Genomic DNA, 18,703 nt, shown 5'->3' on the forward strand with positions numbered 1-18,703 from the left:
ATTTAAATAGACGTTTGCTTAAGCATTTGGACAGAGCATTTTAGCTTTTGCAGCTAGTTTGGTAATTACCAAATTTGCAATCACTGCAGTGTTGCAAGGGTCCTTGCCACTGTAAAGACAAACACAGGCTCTGATGATAAACACGCATGCTGTAACTGATGAAAAAACTGACACAAAGTGGGAGCAGTTGGTACTTTTGCTGTTTAATTTTGACCTTTTATGTTGGATTTTGAAAGGAATTTAAAGTGATCCATGTTTAAACAGCTTACCAAAAATAATCTCCTGCGACTGGGCTGGCAACTGTTTGACTGGGTGCACACTTTCCCACTGCGGTGGGCAGCACTATTCACGGCACCCGGGGAGAAGTTAGGTGCCAGCTCAAGGGATGGAACCGGTGACCTTCCGGTCACAAGGCTGGTTCCCTAACCTACAGCCCACGACTGACTGATTACATATTAATGTATAGGTGATCACAGAGACACAATCTAGAGAATGGGAAAAAACAAAAAAGGAAACAACTAAGAAAGGCAAGTAAACAAACAAACAAACAAGGAGACAAAGAAGCATTCGAAAAGTTGAGGTTCTGTGGTAGCAAAGAGCTGCCAGTAGAATGAGGGCAGTGTTTAAATGCATACACAGGCGGCTGAGGCAGTGCAAGGAAACAGTTATGAGTGATAGTGCCAGCCACTCTCAGCCTGCAGCACATCAGCAGCCTGATTACTGAAAAGCTCTTCCAGATTTATCAACATAGCTCTGGCTTCTGCTTAATAACTTATCACTTCATTATAAAAAACGGTGAAGAGTGTGTGCGTGTAAAGCAATGGGCAGAACACAGAACATACAGACTTGTTCCACCACTTATTGTTTTATCAATAATTATCAATAAAGGCAGTGAAATTGACATAATACTTATCTTTAAAACTTTTAAAACCAGATGTACATTTGCGTTAGGAGTCTTAAAAAGGTGTTGCTAAGAGCAGGCAGCTCAGACAGGTACAAGATTCTCACACATTCTGAAAAATAATTTCCCAATGAAAAAATCCTACTTAAACTCAAGCAACATGTTAAGATTTCCGCCATGCAGTTCTTAAATATGATGTTTTGTTTTGTTTGGACACTAAAGGAGGAAGCAGCTTGTGACTTGCAGAGAGCCAAACAACATTTTGGTTTCTGGGATTTCCAAAACTGATGTGGATTTATATGTGGGTATTTGAATTGTTCTTATTGTTTTAGTAATCGGTCCATGTCACTGTTTCGTTATGTACTAAAGAAATATTACATATAGCCTATGAGTTAGGCCATTCTATTATTATTATTATTATTATTATTATTATTATTATTATTATTACTACTACTACTACTAGAGCTATTTATTTATAAATGCAGCTTTTTCTGCTGATTCCACAATTCTGTTAAGTTATAGTATTATTAAAATGGATTTTGAATCATATATTATATCTAATGTTTCTTCAAACTTCTTTGTGAGTAAGGACACATCTTATCAACATATATAATAAATACAGTGGTATGACTACATGTTTTTTATATATTTTTTACCTTAAAGCATTACACTAACGTGTACATGATAAAAAAGAATAAAACAGCAAATGGTTAGTGAATACCAAATCTAATATTTATTTAATTTAGCTTGCTACACTGAACCTGACAGTTATAGACCACTTAATTATTGGAAAAAAATCTAATTACATAAATGGCCTATTGATAATGTTTAGTAAGTCATTTATATTTTAAATATATCACAATTGTGTAAATGGTCTCTTTGACTATTTGGCTTATAGTAGCTCCAAACACACAGTTGAAATCAAACCATATTGGAGTAACTATATTGGAGTGCTGGTGAAAAGCTATGAATGCACTCTGCACATGGTTGATGCCACACCTCCAACAGTGGTGGGGCAAAACTTAAAGAAAGAGAGAAAAAAGCAAAGAAAGAAAGAAAGAAAGAAAGAAAGAAAGAAACCTGGCTGGCTGAGTGACAAAATGCAAAATGCAGCTAGGTCAACGACTAAGTAACTAAAACTACTTTTAATGGCATTTTCATTTGTTTTAACTGATTTTACCCTGCAACAGCTACAGTGGACCAAATTAAACTTGGGGGGGCAGCGAGGTGGCCTGACAGCGTTTATGGCCCTCCTGTGACGCTTTGAGCAGGCGCCAGTGGCATGGTTGGTCAAGGATGAGTGCTGGAGCTCCAGCGTACACGAGCAGCAACCTCACTGGTGTCTTCGGTGCGGTGGGGGAGCAGAGGAGGGAGAGAGCGGCCAAGGAGTGCTGCTGCTCTTGCCACCATCCAAAGTAGCGCAAGGAATGACGACGCAAACCGTGAGGGGGTCCACCACACTGGGGAAGAGGACGCAATGCTCAATCTCTCTGCTCCACCACCCCGTGGAAGAGGACGCACACGCACTGTGGTATGTATGTTTACTGGGACAGTGGACATTCTGTAGCCCCACTTTAGACTGCAGTGGGGGTTGTGTGCCCTTGTGCGCCCCACGGCCTCTGCTCAGACTTTGTGAGGTTGCCGGGACAGCACTTCTGAAAACAGGTGCTATGTAGCATCCCGTTACTGGCTCATTCAGCCATGGGTGCATGGGAGACATGGCCACGCAGAGCGGCGACACGCAGAGCACCACGGGATAGACGTGGCCATACAAATCAGCGATGTGCAGAGCACCACGGGTGCACCAGACTCGCAGGCAGAGCGACTTTAATGTGGACGTTACTAGTGCAGAATGTACTATTCTGTGCCGCGTTGTGGGGCAGTTGGTGTCTGTGTAACTATCATGAACATGGGGTGTGTGGTTAGAAGTAACCGTCCTGTAATCTTAATGGTTTCAGCTAGCCCTAAGCGGGTGTTCTCCCCTGTTGCTTTGTTCACTCAGAATGGCTTTACTGATTGAGAAATGTCCCGCCTCCTGGTTGAAATGGGGATTTTGCTTGGTTCTTCCAAAGAGTTTGATTCTCTTTCGGTTTGTTTCTCTTGGTCAGTGCTCCATGTAGTTAAATTTCTTTATGATGTAAGCGTGTGAACTCTGCCAAAAACAGAGGGGTCGTCACCCCAGTACGTCTACTTTGTAAAGTGGTGGGTCAAATGCCTGCTTGCTCTCATGATCCCATGGAAACACTCAAAAAATTAAAATCATGGCATCACACAGATCTCCGTGTGCATATTTTTTGAAACAGCTTCCAGATGTACCTGAGTGCGCGCGCAGTCCTTGTTTCACAAATTATTTTCATAGCAGAAGCAGAATTACATCACTGTAGAATGTTTAGGTGAGAACGAACTGTGCTTATTAATATTGTTATCCGTTCATGACTAAACTTTCACTTACCACTCGATTATTTCACAGCGCCTTTCAAACCCTGCACACCAAGAGTGCACAGTGAGCGGGGCTGCACACAGTTTGTGTGATAAGCTGATAACTTAAATCCAACATTAAATTCAGGCGTATTGTGGGCACATATTACAGCCACAGCAAGTCACATCCTGCGCTGCAACTCCACTTGTATGTACCCACAGAGTGCTATTGGTAGGGAAATAAACACACAAATATCAAAGGTGCTCTATAGAGTGGTGTTCAAAAGCTTTAGAAAAAGTGAATATTCAAGGCACAAGGAGTTAGAAATCCTTTTGAAGCATGGCTATGGAAACAAAATCTCTCAACAAATTAAGGCGTGAGCCTTCATCAAGACTTCATCAAGGTTTTCTCAAGCTGGTTTTACTTAATTGACGCACAGCAGTGAAGTGCCTTGTGAGCCACAGCACGAGTGACAGTCACACTGTGGTGCCTGCTGCCACACTAGAAATATGCCACCTGAAGTGTGGCAGAGTTTTGAAAAGTTGAAGAACCAGAGATATTTAAAAAACAGATTCACAGGGAAGAAGTTACTGCTAAAATGAATAATGCTCTTTGAGGAAATGGATCCACTGCTTACTGTACTTTTTACTACTCTTATGTCTTACATTGTGTTGACTGGGCTTTTTGTGTTGTTGACCCAGGACTCCCATTTTATATCCTCCACAACATATATTTTTAAGTCAAATTTAAAAACCTATTTATTCTCCCAGTAGTTTTTGAAGTTGAGTTTTAAAGACCATGTATTCAGTCATCTGTTGTCTTGTTTGTTTCCAATTTAGTTGATTTTATTGAGCAGCACTTTGGCACTTTAGATAGCACTTTCATTGTGTTATATAAATAAAGGTGACTTGACTTCACTGATAATCTGGCTGTTTTGATTATTGGATTTGAGGTGAGACCAAAAAATCTCCAGCCTTGGTTGGACAATAACATTTGTTCTATTCTATTCTATTCTATTCTATTCTATTCTCACCCAAGCCCTGCAAATTTATAGCATTACAGTCTATGAGTATATAAGCACATGTATAAATACCATGCAAAAAAAGATGTTTGTGTTCTTATTTAGAGGACAAAACTATCTTAGGCTGTCTGAGGTTCTCTGGGTGTTTAATACAGAATGAGAAAATGTATGTGAGTGTGTTTAGTTCAATTCAGTTTTATTTGTGCAGTGTATTTTACAATAATCACTGTTACAAAGCAGCTTATTGAAATCCATGTTCAGACTCTTAATGAGCAACTGTGGCAGCAAATCTCCCTGCATGAGGAAGAGCTCAAGGAATAAACACTGAGAAGAACTAAAACTCAGGGATGAAGTTATAAATGAGATTAAATAGTCAGAAAGTCATGAAAGATCCATGAGATAGATGTTAAAGCAATGGTTCGTCAAAATATTAGATTTACACAATTTTCCCCTTATCCCAGATGTAGTCAATCACCCAATACGTGTTTTATGTCCAAATTTTGCTTCTTTAGTTTAGCGCTGGAGCTAGGAGGCTAACGTTACTAACAAACACCAGAAATGAATAGACACCCAAATAGACACCCTTTTCTGTAAATACATGCCCAAAACCTATCCCAACTCACTCAAACAGGTCTTTATCAAGGTTGCACAGACTTGCTAATGTTGTTTAGTGCCCAGTATTACTTACTGGGAACTATAAAAAAATGATCAAAACTTCAGTTTTACGCAATACAGTGGGCAGACATTTTAGACAGCCTAATAATCAGCCATCTGGATGCATGGATTCTGTTTTCTTTTTATCAGCAATTGTTCATCTAAAATTTTTAACAGAAGATAAATGTTTTTCAAGTACAAACAACAGAAATTGGATTTTGGCATTGCAGCATTCAGCAACACACTGAAGTTTTGTTCATTTTTATAGATCATGAAGTCATACTGCGTTTTAAACCACATCGACAATTCTGTGCAACCTTCATGAAGATCTAGGTTTGAGAGAAATTTTGGGGGTGTACTTGCGAAAAAGATTCGGGTGATTATTGACTTCTAGTGTTTGTTAGCAACATTAGCCTTGTAGCTCCAGCAGAAAACTAAAGAAGCAAAATTTGCTGCCAAACGTGTCTTGGCTGATCGCCTCACATAATTTTTTGTCAAACCATTCCTTTAAAGTCTTTTAGATCTGAGGATTAGTATAGTAATAGTAGTCATGAGTGTGTGTGTATGTGTGCTGAAAAAAGAGGATAATTCTAATATGGCCTTATAGCATGTGAATCATAAATCCTTTCTTTGTGCTGACAAGAAGCTCTGCTTGCCTCCACCCTTTCGTGAGCATTCACAATACTAATATCTCTGCTGTAAACAGAATAAGAGAGGGAACATGGGATTCTGCATCAGTGTGACAAGTGTGCCACAATGCCTGCACTAACTTGCTCAATAAAATAATACTGAGCTCAGTCTCAGTGTCCACACAACACAGGAACAAAGGACTTTTTATTTTTCAATCCATCAGTTTTGTCAAATGGCCGTTTATTCCCCTGTACACATTCCATGTCAATAGAGGGGAAAGGATTTCTGTTCTACAACAGAAACAAGTGAGAGGGTTGGTATTGATTTGCTACCTTGTTCTTCCTTTTGTTTGGTTGGTGTGGTGTTTTCTACCTTGCACATAAGAGAATCTTACTGACAGAGAGGTTAAAGAAATACTACAGTGTGTAATCTAATCTCTAATCTGAGATAATCTATATCTAAGCAGCATCTGTAGCACTGATCGATTACCACAGACAATAATTTTGACACATTTATCTGTACTAAAAAAACTGAAAACACCTTGCCTTAAAACACACCTATAATAGAAGTCAATAGAGTCTGCACATTGGTTTCTTTTTTCCCTGTTCTTTACTAAATACAAGACAATGTATCAAAATTGTTGTCTGTAGTAACTGATCATATGTTAGAGACGCAGAAGATAAAGATTAGCGTGAAAACGCTTTTCTGTACCGGAAATCTCTTGCTTTCCGTTCTGTGCAGTGTGGAGCACCTCAGAGAAATCACTTCAGATTTACACACCACTCTCATCTTCCTCTCACTCCTCTCCATTCTTCATCTCTCTCTTTCTCTCTCTCTCTCTGCTTTTCAGTTTTGCAGTAAGCCTTTAAATCTCCCTCTTGCCCCATTTTTACACTCTTCTCTTTCTTATTCCTCCTCTTCTACTTTTCACTACATTGCTCTTCCTTTATCCCCACCCCATCAATGGTGTCCCAAACACGCCCCCCCCTTCCCTTTTTCATCCTCGTCCTACAATTGATTTCAATTGCCAGGGTGATCTGAGGCAGACAAGAGATCGTATCACACTCTTGCCCACTACCATTTCATGCACGCTCTATTCCTTTTTCTCCCTCCCTCGCATTCTCTCTCTCTCTCTCTCTCTCTCTCCCATTCTCTCTCTCTCTCTCTCTCTCTCTAGCTCTGTTACTCTCTTCTCCACTGTAAGGCTTTCTACAAACTGCTTCAGTCAGCAGTAAAGCTCTGGGGAAGAAGAAAATGGGAAGAAAGAGAGAGGGGGGAGAAAAGAGTAAGAGAGTGAGAGAGAGAGTGCAAGAGAGAAGAAAAGGGACAGAGTAAGAGAGAGAGAGAGAGAGACTGAATGGCAAAGGTAGAAAAAAGCTGCACATAAAAACACAAACACAGACAGGTAAAGACAAATGCTGTCATTTAGTTTTTGCACAACTGCATTCTTGCAGCAGCTACTCAGAGGTGGCAGAAAATGTGCGCGGATCTTAAAAGAAATATGCATACATATGGAACAGTAATTCACAGAAACATACCCATACCATTACCACAACAAAGAAAGACTAGCTTTGACTATCACATCTACTAGCAATAGCGATGGAGAGCATGTGTGTTTTGTGCATGTCTGTGTGTACTGGTAATGTAAGTGGGTGGGGGTGTTCATAAAAAAGATCTCTGTGTGTGTCTTTCTGACACGCAGCACCACTACAGGCCTGCTTAGTGCTGGTACACAGGCAAAAATGTGACATATGGACCAATCATGGTAAAGGGAAGGTCTCTGAACAAATGACATAGTGATTTGGACCTCTGTTTAATGGCTTGTGCACACTGCACTGTACAAACTCCAAAAAAACATTTTGCTACAAAATTTTTCATTTGAAGTGGTATACTGCTGCCTTAAGCATTGGCAAGTTTGATAGCTGGCAATGCCACTGCCATCCGTAGCCAGAAATCCAAGCAAACATGATAGGCCTCGCTCTCTGGGTGCGTAGGATGGCCCCCTATCACTCAGTAACATGCTAGCCAGCGCCTCAGACTATGTGACATGACACAATTGTAAATCGGATTTCAAGTGATGCTATTTGATGGAGTCGATTCCAAGAGTCGATTCCACAAAATACCAAAGAAAAACAAGTAATATGGAAAGATATTTTGAAAATATAAAGAATAAAGTATTAATTACACTTTGAAAAAAGATGGTTCTTTATGGGTTCTTTAGTAAAGAAATGGTACTCAAAGAACTTTCTACATGATTAAAGGGTTCTCTGCATGGCGAAATGGTTCTTCAGACTGATGGACAGTGTGCTGTAGATGGTTCTATATATAACCTTTTTGAAAAGGGTTCTATATAGTCCCAAAAAGATTCTTCTATTGTTACAAGCTTGACATTGTAACAATAGCAGAACCCTTTTTGGTGCTATATAGAACCCTTCTCAGAACGGTTCTATATAGAACCATCTACAGCATATTCTCCATCTCCATCTGAACGTTTTCATGATACAAAGAACCTTTTAATCATGCAAAGGGTTCTTTGAGTGTTCGTGGCTGGCTTCACATATCTTGAAGAAAGCACATGCTAGCCTTCATCCTCTCAATCTGGTAGAACTGGCCACCACTAAATTAAGGAGGAAATGAGGTAAACATGAAAAAATAAAAAACAAAAACAATGGTTCCTAAATCGTTCTCAGCATGGATGTATGGCTCTAGGAAAAATGGATTTTATTGGTATAGAACCTTTATATTATGTAGAGAGGTCTTTCAAGGTCCTTCACACTCATATGTCTCATTGACAAAAATGAAAAGAACCATCTATTTAAAAGGTTCTTCAAGGAACCAAAAGTGGCGCTTCTATGGCATCACTCCAAAGAACACTGTGTGGCTTGCTTGCCTATTTATTTATTTATTAGTCATTTCCAATTCCACCCACTAGTTAGGACTCCCCCAATCACACGATACTACCAGCGCTAGGAGGGCGAAGGCTAGCACAGGCTTTATCCGAGACCTGTGAAGTCAGCCACCGCATCTTTTCAAAATGCTGCTCACAGCCGAACACACTCGGAGGAAAGCGCCAACCGCCAATTCTGTTACGTCAGCTAACAGACGCCTGCGCTGACTAGAATCGAGCGATGGTGGGAGAGGGGGGGCCATTCTACCCACCAGAGAGTGAGGTCAATAGTGCTCTCTTGGACTCCTGGCTACAGATGGCTGTAGCATCATCAGCGATCGAACTCGCGATCTCCTGATGATAGGGCCAACACTTAAACGGTTGCACCACTCGGGAGCCCAGCATCTTTATTTTTAAGAGTGTAGAGAAAATGATTGTAAAAGGCCATATTTCGCTGAGCTGAGGGCTTATTTTTCCTCTAATTCTGTTCGCCATCCTTTTTCTATTACTAACATTAGCAATCCAGTGCCAGCATTCTCCATTGAGAAAAGAGAAAACAATTTATTACAGAAACGGTTATTTACACAAGCATAAGGTCGGCTGGGGGATGATCAGCTTCACATCCTGCTGTGGTTGCACAGACAAATATCCTACATGTTGTTTATTTTGGGCCTCGCCTCTGGATTCGTTTAATACTCCTTTAACTAAAGCCCCCTGCTAGCCTTGGCTCAGGCTCGTTCCTCATTATGATTCAGAGCCGAACTGCCACAGTGATTTCATTACTGCTGCTCCAACTTTACCACCCCATTCTCCTCAGCCCATCACTCCCAGCCCCCACACTCATTCTCTCTCCTGCCCTCTTTCAGTAGTCACCGTCTGCCTCGCTTTCTCTTGCCCTATCTCTGTTTATCAATATTCACCATCTCCCACCCCCAGATCTCATCTCCTGTGTCTCTTTCCTTATTTCTCTCTCTGCTCATCTCACCTTTCTGCTTTCTTGCCTCTACTCCACTATTGCCGAGTCTGAATATTCAATTCCTTGCACACTTCCCATTGACAAACAGCAGGTTTTAATGCCAAACAGACTGCAGCACTATCAGACTCCATGTCTAGAGGTATCTCCTGCTGCCTCCGTCTCAGCCACTTTACTCGAGTGTTAGCAGATTAAGGGCGTACTATAGCTGTAGCTTACTGCTCAGCCATTGGCTTAAGCTATGCTTGTGCTGACAAACTGTTGTTTATCAACATACATAAGTTCTAATGCTTTGTGCTTTGATGCTATAGATCATTGTGATACAAATGACAAAATACAAGTACGTCGTACTGTGAAGTACTTACAGGGCGAATGTTGTAGGCCATCAGAATAAACTTTTTGTCTGCTGACACCTGGAATTTCATGGACTTCAGGTCCTGAAACAGGAAATGCAAAAGCTGAGTTTGAATACTTAAAACTAGCACTGTAAAATGCATTATAAAAAGGTAGATATAAAGGTAGCAATTATAATAGTAGATACAAAGGTAGTAATTCAAATGCACCAATTTTGGAAAGCTATAATCAATCATAATTAATTATTATAATAACAGTCAAGAATGCAAGAATGTGCCAAAAGAAATTCTCTCTTTTTTTGTTTTGGTTTATTACTCAGTTTTGTCCCTAATTTATTCATGCTCACTTAAAGCTAGGTATGTCTTCCCCATCACACCATGCTAGGTGAGGGCGAGTACACGCTTCTTCCAGGTCACATGAAGCCGGCCACTGCATCGTTTCAAATTGCTGCTAATACAGCCTCAAAGGACAGCTTAATACACTTGAAGGACATCTCTAACTACCAGTTCTGTCACATGAGACAGACACAGGGTCATTCTACCTACCAAGGGAGAGTAAGGCCAACTGACCATTTGCAAATTATGATTGACATGCCTTTCAGCCAATCACAGTCATCTCTAAATGTTCTAGACTCCTCAAAAAAACCTGCAGTGAGAATAGCAGTGGCAGTAAATTAGTCAGAATTATCAGACTAAGAAATAGTGGAAAGCTGAGGAATATATAATGTCTGACACACGATTCTGATCATCTGGAAAATGGTGTTTTTGTTTCATTCCTGAAGTTGAAAAAGTTTTGGATTAAATTGTGACCACACTCATAGCTCAGTGGTAAAACTATCAACTGGCAGATTTCTGCTAGCTAAACTTTATCTAGTTTTATGTATTTGCTAAAAATCATTAAAAAACTTTCTAACGAATAAACAACAAAAATGTTGGGAATAGTTTGCTAGTACTAACTTATCTACTGATACATAAAAAAAACATGACTGAACTGTGTTATTAAAAAATAAAATATTAATGCACTCGTACACACAATTCTTTGTATTGTTTCATTAAAAGTGTGCTGAAAGATCTTGTGTGAAAGACAATGGGTCTTTCTAAGCAAATAACATAGTTCTTTAGTGCATCTAAATTATTCTTTAAGCTTTTTAGTGTTAGCACAAGTGTTACAAATGCTACCATGTATCTTGTACTGAAAGTTTGCCAGATGTAGCAACAATAACTAAAGAAGGCATGACTTTCTCAGAAACATACTCTCTTGGACTCCTTGTCATGGATGTGGCTGTGGCATCACCTAAGATTGAACCAGCATCATGGGCTATTTTTAAACATTGTTTTTATTGTCTATTGTCTCACTTTTGTGCATATAGTTCCTCCAGTTATATTTGTGTATTCAGTGAAAATAATTCAAAATCATGTCAAAGTAATAAAATTGGATCAAATCTTAGTGAAATTTCTTCATGATTTCATATGCTCAACTGTTTCTTCAAGAATTAAATTCTTAAGGAGTAGAATTTTTCTGAGGTCAGAGATTTACACCCTTGTTCAAATGATTTACTCCTTCTCATTCTATCTTGAAGAGCATGGAGCAGATTCAGGCTGAGACGTAAATTAAAATCCCTGTTTGTGGGAAATAAGAGGTCAAAAGATACAAATTGTAAGGTTTTTGCCACGCATTTAAGTGAAAACATTTCTGCCGTTTTGAGGAGCCCATGCTCAGCTCAGAGGCATTGACCCACATAAGTCTCTCAGTGTCACCCAGCCGTTGCATTCAAAGTAATGCTCCTGCTAAAGCAGTCTCTTTGAAGCTGTGTGTTAGGGGTGCAAACAGTGAGCCAAACAGAGTGAGGAAAGAAAGAAAGAGAGACAAAGAATGAGAGATTAAACTGTCAGAACATTCAAATGCCATTCACCACTACTTTTTCTTTCTTGTCCTTTTTTGGAAGGCAGGGGGTGGGATGGGCTTTTTGGAGCATTTAACAGGCACTCTGTATTCTCCTTCCATCCGGCCACTTTCCTGTTCAGTCTGGCTGTGACTGCTTGGAAATATGAGTAAATCGATGTGGCCATACATCTTGGTCCCTTCACTTGCCCCAGGGGGATGTAATTCACTAGAGTGCTGTTGCCCAGGAGTGGTCGTTGAGCAGCTGTGGAAGAGGATACGTCCTTTTGCATGTACATATGTGTGGTAAGCATACTGGTCAGTCTGGTGCCTAGGTTATATTGATGTGTTGTATGAATAGTATCAATGTGTTCTTTGTTGTGTGTGAGTAACTCACCATGGTGCTGTTGTCTAGTAGGGTGGTAGTCAGATTGGTGTTGAAGTTGTGGATGAGAACATGGCCTTCCTGAGTACACAGCACAACCTCATTCTCTGCAGGACACACCATTCAGCACAGGTCAACAAGCAATCCTTCAGCCACAGCAGGGCCAATTCCATTTCACTTGAAAATGGCAATGCTGAAAAACAGCTGTTTACTAAATGGGGCCATTTTCCCACTTCTAATTCCATCTCCTTGGTTCAGTAATTGAACTTCAAAATGTTTTTCTAATATCAAAATATGTCAACTGCAAAGTCTCTAGAATCATTAGAGACAAAAATAGCTTTAAATGATACCAGATTAATGCTTATGTATTCTTAGTTGTTAGTATTAAAAGACTGCTGCTGTATCTGTATCATGTGATTTTCATGCTGGAAAACTAGTCCCATTTTTGAAAGAAAGAATTACACAGATTTACAACTTCATTTACAAATACTTTTTGAGAATTTATGAAAGGGCACTACCAAAATATGTTTCACACTAATAGAATTCAGCAAGCCTCAATTTTTAATACATTTTAGAAAAATCTAAATTGTTTCTATGGTCATCAACCATACGTTATATATGCAGTAGATAGATTAGAATAAAATAGTAAAGCATTCCTATAACAAGTAACAGGGTAACCCTAGAAACCATGCCATAAATAAAAAAAAAATATCTTCCCTCCTCAAAGCCAATGTGTAACTGACCTTCTCTGTAGATTTAAAAGCAAACAATCAATTTTTCAAATGTGATCACATGCTAATAGCAGGTCTACTCCCCTGAAGTCAATCCATTCAAAGAAGACAAGCCTGTCTAAATGATCCCCTATCATTCACTCTTCAGGACATCACTGTGTGTACACACTCTGTTGAGCCTTTACCATTGAGCCAATTCACGCAGGGGTCATGAACTTTGAATTCCTTGCTCTCCAGGTCTTCCACAGTGAGGCAGGAGTGCAGAAGAAGGTGAGACTCATCTGCAGCACAAGAAAGAGAGCACAAAGTCAGCATTCACAGCAAGAAACTATCCATTCTAGAACACCTCAATAGTGGCGTCTTTTTCTGTTCAATGCAAATGCATGCATATAACGTTTTTCAACAGTCACTGTAGCTCACAATGTAGCTTTACAGAAATCGGAGACCAAGCTCCAAATGAGCAAACTGAGGTCGCTAGTTTCAGGAAAAGCTCCCTTAGAGCATGAGAAATAAACCTCAAAAGTGGAAGCCATCAGCTGCTTGACGTGATATAAAAATTACAATAAAGAAATGAGAGGTATGATTGTGTCTTACAGCTGTTTTTAAGCACTTATGTCAGAAACAAAGCTTTTTAAATGCTTGGTGTGGATGGGACAAATGTGTCTGACTTACTTTGTTGACAATTTTGAGTTTTCTGCATCTTTGTGCATTTGTGTGAATGAATATCTTATGCAGATGGTCTCTGTCCACAGACCTCACACACTCTCTCCCTCCATAATCTCATCCTTCCTGCTCTTCTACTCCTCTATCTTTCCTTTTACAGCCTTCTGCTTCCTGTCTCTTCTATTCTTCTCTTGTTCATGCACCCTGCTTCCCTCCACTTTTTTTTTAATCATTCTCCTACACCATTATATTTATCTTGTTTTCTCACCCTAATCTGTTTTCTTGTTTGTTTTCGCTTTAGCCCAACCATCTTTCATATTTCTCTTACCAGGAGTTAGGAGAATGATTGAAAGGCTGACCAGGGACAGAACCCCCAGGATGACCACCATGGCGATGCAAATGCCCTTCCAGTTTCTTGGAGGCCCACCAGTGCTCCCCAGGTCCTGGCAAAAATGAAAAGGTGGGAGCATTAAACTAACCAATACAGAAAGAGTATGGTTCGATTCTTTATTCTTGGTTCCTGATTTGATATTATATTAGTGTGTTCCAAAAGCTGAGCTGCGGTGTAAGTGGGCTGAATTTTTTAGACTGCTATGTCATTGAAGACTGAGATCTTTCGAAAACAGCACAGAAATGCAGCCTACATTCTGACAATTTTCGAGGAAGCTAGCAGAGCATCTTTCACAGCTTAAAAAATCCAGTAAAATATATTATAACATAAACAGAACGTTTTTCCTTAGTTATGTATCTGTTTAAGAGGGTGTGAAATGCACCTGCTTTTGGTGAGTTTAACAGTTTTAGTTTGCAGGACAGTATTTAATTACAAACAAACTGTTGCTTACAAAAAATGGAGGAGTTTCGAGTTCTGACTTAGTTTTTCCACAACATTTCGTTTGTATGAGGAATCACAGCGATTTTGGCTAGTTAGCGTTTTTATTAGTCTAACCAGACAACGGTCTAGCTCCACCCACAGGTTCCAGCTCGGCATGCGTGGTATCCCAGCAAGAACGGGAACTGTATTTACTATGGATAATCAGATACAGTACGTCACATGACAGCGGAAATAACCAAATGTGTGATCACAGATTTGTAATTGTACAGTATCTCACTGTGTGGTAGAAAACCACCATTAGTTGCACATATGTAGTTAAGAGAGTGATAAATTGAAGTGTGGACCCTCATACAGGCCCCTACACGGTTAGAAATAAAGGTACTGTGCAGGTATGTTTCTCGTTCATCAAGTGTATTCATCATTGTAAATTGTTTTACCCTCAAAAAGGTACAACAGTTGTTTTAAGGTCCAGATGTGCACCTTAAATAAGTTTTTCCCAGTGAAAAGTATATATTTGTACCTTTTTGTGACCTAATGTTTTAAAACGGAACAATAAAATTGAAAGTCTGAAGACGAGACGGGCTGTGTGGAGTCAATACAACTTAGAAAATATAATTTCAATGGTTTATGGTTCAATTATGTTCCCTGACTATAGGTAGAGATGTACCCTTGAGGGTACCACCCCAGTGGCAATAGGGGGTACTGCCCCAGTGACAGTTTAGTACCTTTTTTCCCGAGAGCGTAGGGTTTAAGCGGTTAAATGCAACCTCTGGGTGTACAAACAACAAACGCTGCGTAAAACAGGTAATCGAATTGTTTCGTTATATGTCATGCCATGACGCACTGTTGCACCCTTAAAATATAGACAATTAAACTATTCTTTGTGTTTGTTGCTGGTATGCTTAAGAATGTTCTTTCTGAAGTGAAATCCTTTCACCAGTTAAAAGAGTACATCTACTTTTAAAACGAAGGCTCAGTAAGATTAAAATTTACACTATTTTAGTTTTATTTACTACGCTATTTGATCACTTTACATGTTATTGCTTGAGGTTTCCTTTTCGCTAATGTGCTCAAACTCGTATGCAAGGACTGCATGAATGCAATATTGCCACAATATTCACAATGTTACTTTGTATCAATACATTCAATACATCACTCAGCACTAAGCGGCCACCTACATTCTGTGCTTTTGCCTATCAACTACTATTGTGGTAAGGTCAAAATTAGAAATAAATTAGAATTAGACGTAAATTAGATTTTTTGCTGAATTTGTCGCTTCACCAGCCAAGGCAAAAGTGAGAGGACCAACACAATAACTCAAGACAGGCAGCACAGTATCAATCACAAACAAACACCAACAGCTATTTCAAGGCTGGTGGAAAATGATGGGCTGTGGAAGCAGGAGTGGAGTGGGGCCTAAGAATGCACACATGCATCATAGACTGCCCCCATAAACCTTTGCTTTTGTTACTGCTGTACAGTCTGAGCCAGTGTACTCACACAGAGAGGCTAAACTGAGTGTTTGCTCTCGTCACTCCTCAAGGCTGATGTAAAAAGTGATCAAGTGGAGAGCTTGTAGAGTGAAAAACTGCCCTGTCGACAGCTGTATCAAAGCTTCAGTTCATGTAGGCCCTAAGTGTTTAGTATACTGGAGCAAAAAATGACATAGCAATTATCTGACTGAATGAGCTCTCTGACTTTCTCTAATCTTTAGTTCGGACACAAAAATTATCCCAAAAATGCAAGTCTGGAGGTCTTCCACAGGCTTAGAGATTCTCTGCAGCAGTTGTTTGTCATGCCTTGATGCTTTATGGCGTGCAGGGCCGGAGTGGGACTTGTTTTCAGACTGGGAGTTACATGATACAGACCAGCCCACCCCAAACTCTAATTGTATTTCTTAATTGTATTCCAGAGGCATTTGATGGTTTCCTAATGGGATCTAAATGTGTCCTACAGGAAACTAGTGGTTTCTATTGGTAACCACTAAGCCAATTCCCATTAGACAACAAAACTATCAGGTTTTGATCCTAATTGTTTGATGTATGGCAATTTGTGGAACTGGCAACCTCTCTGGTGGAAATACGTAACTGCACAAAACGTCTAAAAAAACATTTTGTAAGGTGGGTTGTGCTGCTGTCCCCTTTCCTGAGCAAATTAATCTGATGATTGATTGCACATGTGGCTTTCTAAGTGTGGACGTAAACTGCTCTTTTTTGAGGGGAAAAGTATGGATATGTTACCTGCTTCACCACAGATAACTAATAGCTAGCTAACATTACTATTCATGCGAGAGCTGGGATGCATGTGTCCATTAGTTATGTAAGCATCCACTCAGTCTTATACATATTGAGGCAATGTTAGCTAAGTATATTTGGTTGCAAAAAAGAAAGGAGACAAACAGTAGCACTGGAAACTACCTGAGAATAATGGCTAGCCTGGTTTATCAAATAATAGAGCAAAACAAAGCACCATTAGCAAAGTAATTTGCTAATATTAGGGAATTAGCAAGCTAACACTGGTTATAGTTCTAAAATATTCCCAATTACAAGGGTACATTGCATTACGTTACAAGGGTAACATTAACTTTCACTACAGCAATAATCTGGCTGGTTATTTTCGGTAGCTAGCTAGCAAACAACCAACATAACTTACCCATTCAGCAATAAAAACCCCAGAGTTGACATCACCCCTGAATCCCCTCAGGTCATGGGGCTGTTGCCATGACTGAAAAGCCAAGCCGATGTTGATTTTGGTCTTAGTTCGACCTCTGTTGCTCTCCCTTTTAGCTTGCCAGGGTTTTTATTGCTTTTTACAGTAATTACATGCTAGTGCCCATACAAGCATCTGAATGCAACTGCTATAGTATTTAAGGTGGGACAGATTAAGAACAAGAAGCTTCAGCTTCATCTAATCTCTTTCCACTGTATGAGACTCCATTATAATCAGCAAACCAGACCTGTAACACCAGAGATGAGAGTTGCTGGTTTAACCCTTAAATAACTACAGACACTTTTGTGCTGCTATGCACAAGTTTATACTCAAGCTTATAGTAGCCGGCCCAAAACATTACTGGCCCACCAGGAATTATCCAGAATCTCCTGATTACCCACTCCAGCATTGATGGCATGTTGCCTATGCTGTTGCAGAAAATAATATGCCTGTGACATTTCTTCAGTACTGTCTCAGAAGTTTTGCTACAAAACACTTGTGCTATGTTCCAACCTTGGGAAACTTCACTGTGATTGGCTGAGCACCCTTTAAATGCGGGTGCTCAGAAAAACTAAATATTTTGTGAAATATTGTGTATCTTGTGTTATATCTTGTGATATATTATCTATCCTGTATGTTGTGTATCTGATCTCCTTCTCTGAGCTATCACTCTTAAAAATGGTTCTTCTAGGGGTCTTTAGTGAAGGCAATGGTTATATATAAAACCATGAACACTCAAAGAACCATTTTAATGCATTAATAATTCTTCACACGGTTAAATGGTTGTAAAATGATGGTAAACCAGTTATATATTGTTCTTTAAGAATCTTTTTAAAAATGGCTCTACTGATGGAAAGATTTAATAAAACATTCCCTGATTAATAATCAATAAACTAAATATTGGCTAACTTGAGCATTTGGAGATCTCCTAAACAAGGTAACATTGGGAAGCAGGTTATAGACTGCATGCGTTTGGAATATTACCTCTAAAGAGGATTAACTCAAGGAACGCTTGAACTCACAAAAAAGAAACTGTACAGATTGTAGCTACAAATTATGGCTGAAAGGAAGGGAATTGTTAGATGACAGTATAAACTATAGCTGAAGTGAAAACTACTAAAAGGGAATTGTATTAGATCACAGTACAAATTATAGCTGAAGTGAACTCCTGAACTTGGGTGAAGAAGATGTGTAAGATGACCCTGTGAGGATGGAACAGCCTGGTACACCAGGTCAGAATGGTTTTTAAAAAAAGGACATCATGAGCGTTGGCTTTAAAGGTTGCCAAAAAGGGTGCAGGGTTTGGATACAATGGGGACTAAGGTGGTATGGAATTGTTTAAAAAGGGGTGGGATGATTATTTCATCACCCCAAAGGGCAATAAAAAGGGATGCCTCGAGGTGATATTTGCATTGTTGTTGTCCGGGAACCATTTTGCCACTTAAAGCTCAATAAAGAGAAGGCCTTTTCCTTCCTTCCACAAGAACTCAGCGGCTGAAGTCTTTTTATTCCTTTTTTATTCTTTTTTATCCTTTTTTTACTTTTTGTTGATATTCTTTGATTCTTTTAATTCTTTTTAAAGAAGTTAGACTACAGATAGTTATTAGGGCAATAGCATAGAAGATATTAGAGATATTCATATATGTCTAGACCCTGGCCAGAA

At 39.5% G+C, this 18,703-nt stretch overlaps 1 protein-coding gene across 1 annotated transcript in view; it reads right to left on the reverse strand.

The window, feature by feature from the left end:
• LOC118822760 (inactive dipeptidyl peptidase 10) overlaps window positions 1–18,703 on the reverse strand; it is a 90,411-nt gene that overhangs the window by 34,307 nt on the left and 37,401 nt on the right. The window contains exons 2-5 of the mRNA XM_036592028.1: window positions 13,828–13,942; window positions 13,022–13,117; window positions 12,118–12,212; window positions 9,851–9,922 (exon numbers count right to left, since the gene is read on the reverse strand). Coding sequence (XP_036447921.1) covers window positions 9,851–9,922; window positions 12,118–12,212; window positions 13,022–13,117; window positions 13,828–13,942 — 378 coding nt within the window. The remainder of the gene's footprint in view (window positions 1–9,850; window positions 9,923–12,117; window positions 12,213–13,021; window positions 13,118–13,827; window positions 13,943–18,703) is intronic.

Source organism: Colossoma macropomum, unplaced genomic scaffold (genome assembly GCF_904425465.1).
Source record: "Colossoma macropomum unplaced genomic scaffold, Colossoma_macropomum, whole genome shotgun sequence".
NCBI lineage: Eukaryota > Metazoa > Chordata > Actinopteri > Characiformes > Serrasalmidae > Colossoma > Colossoma macropomum.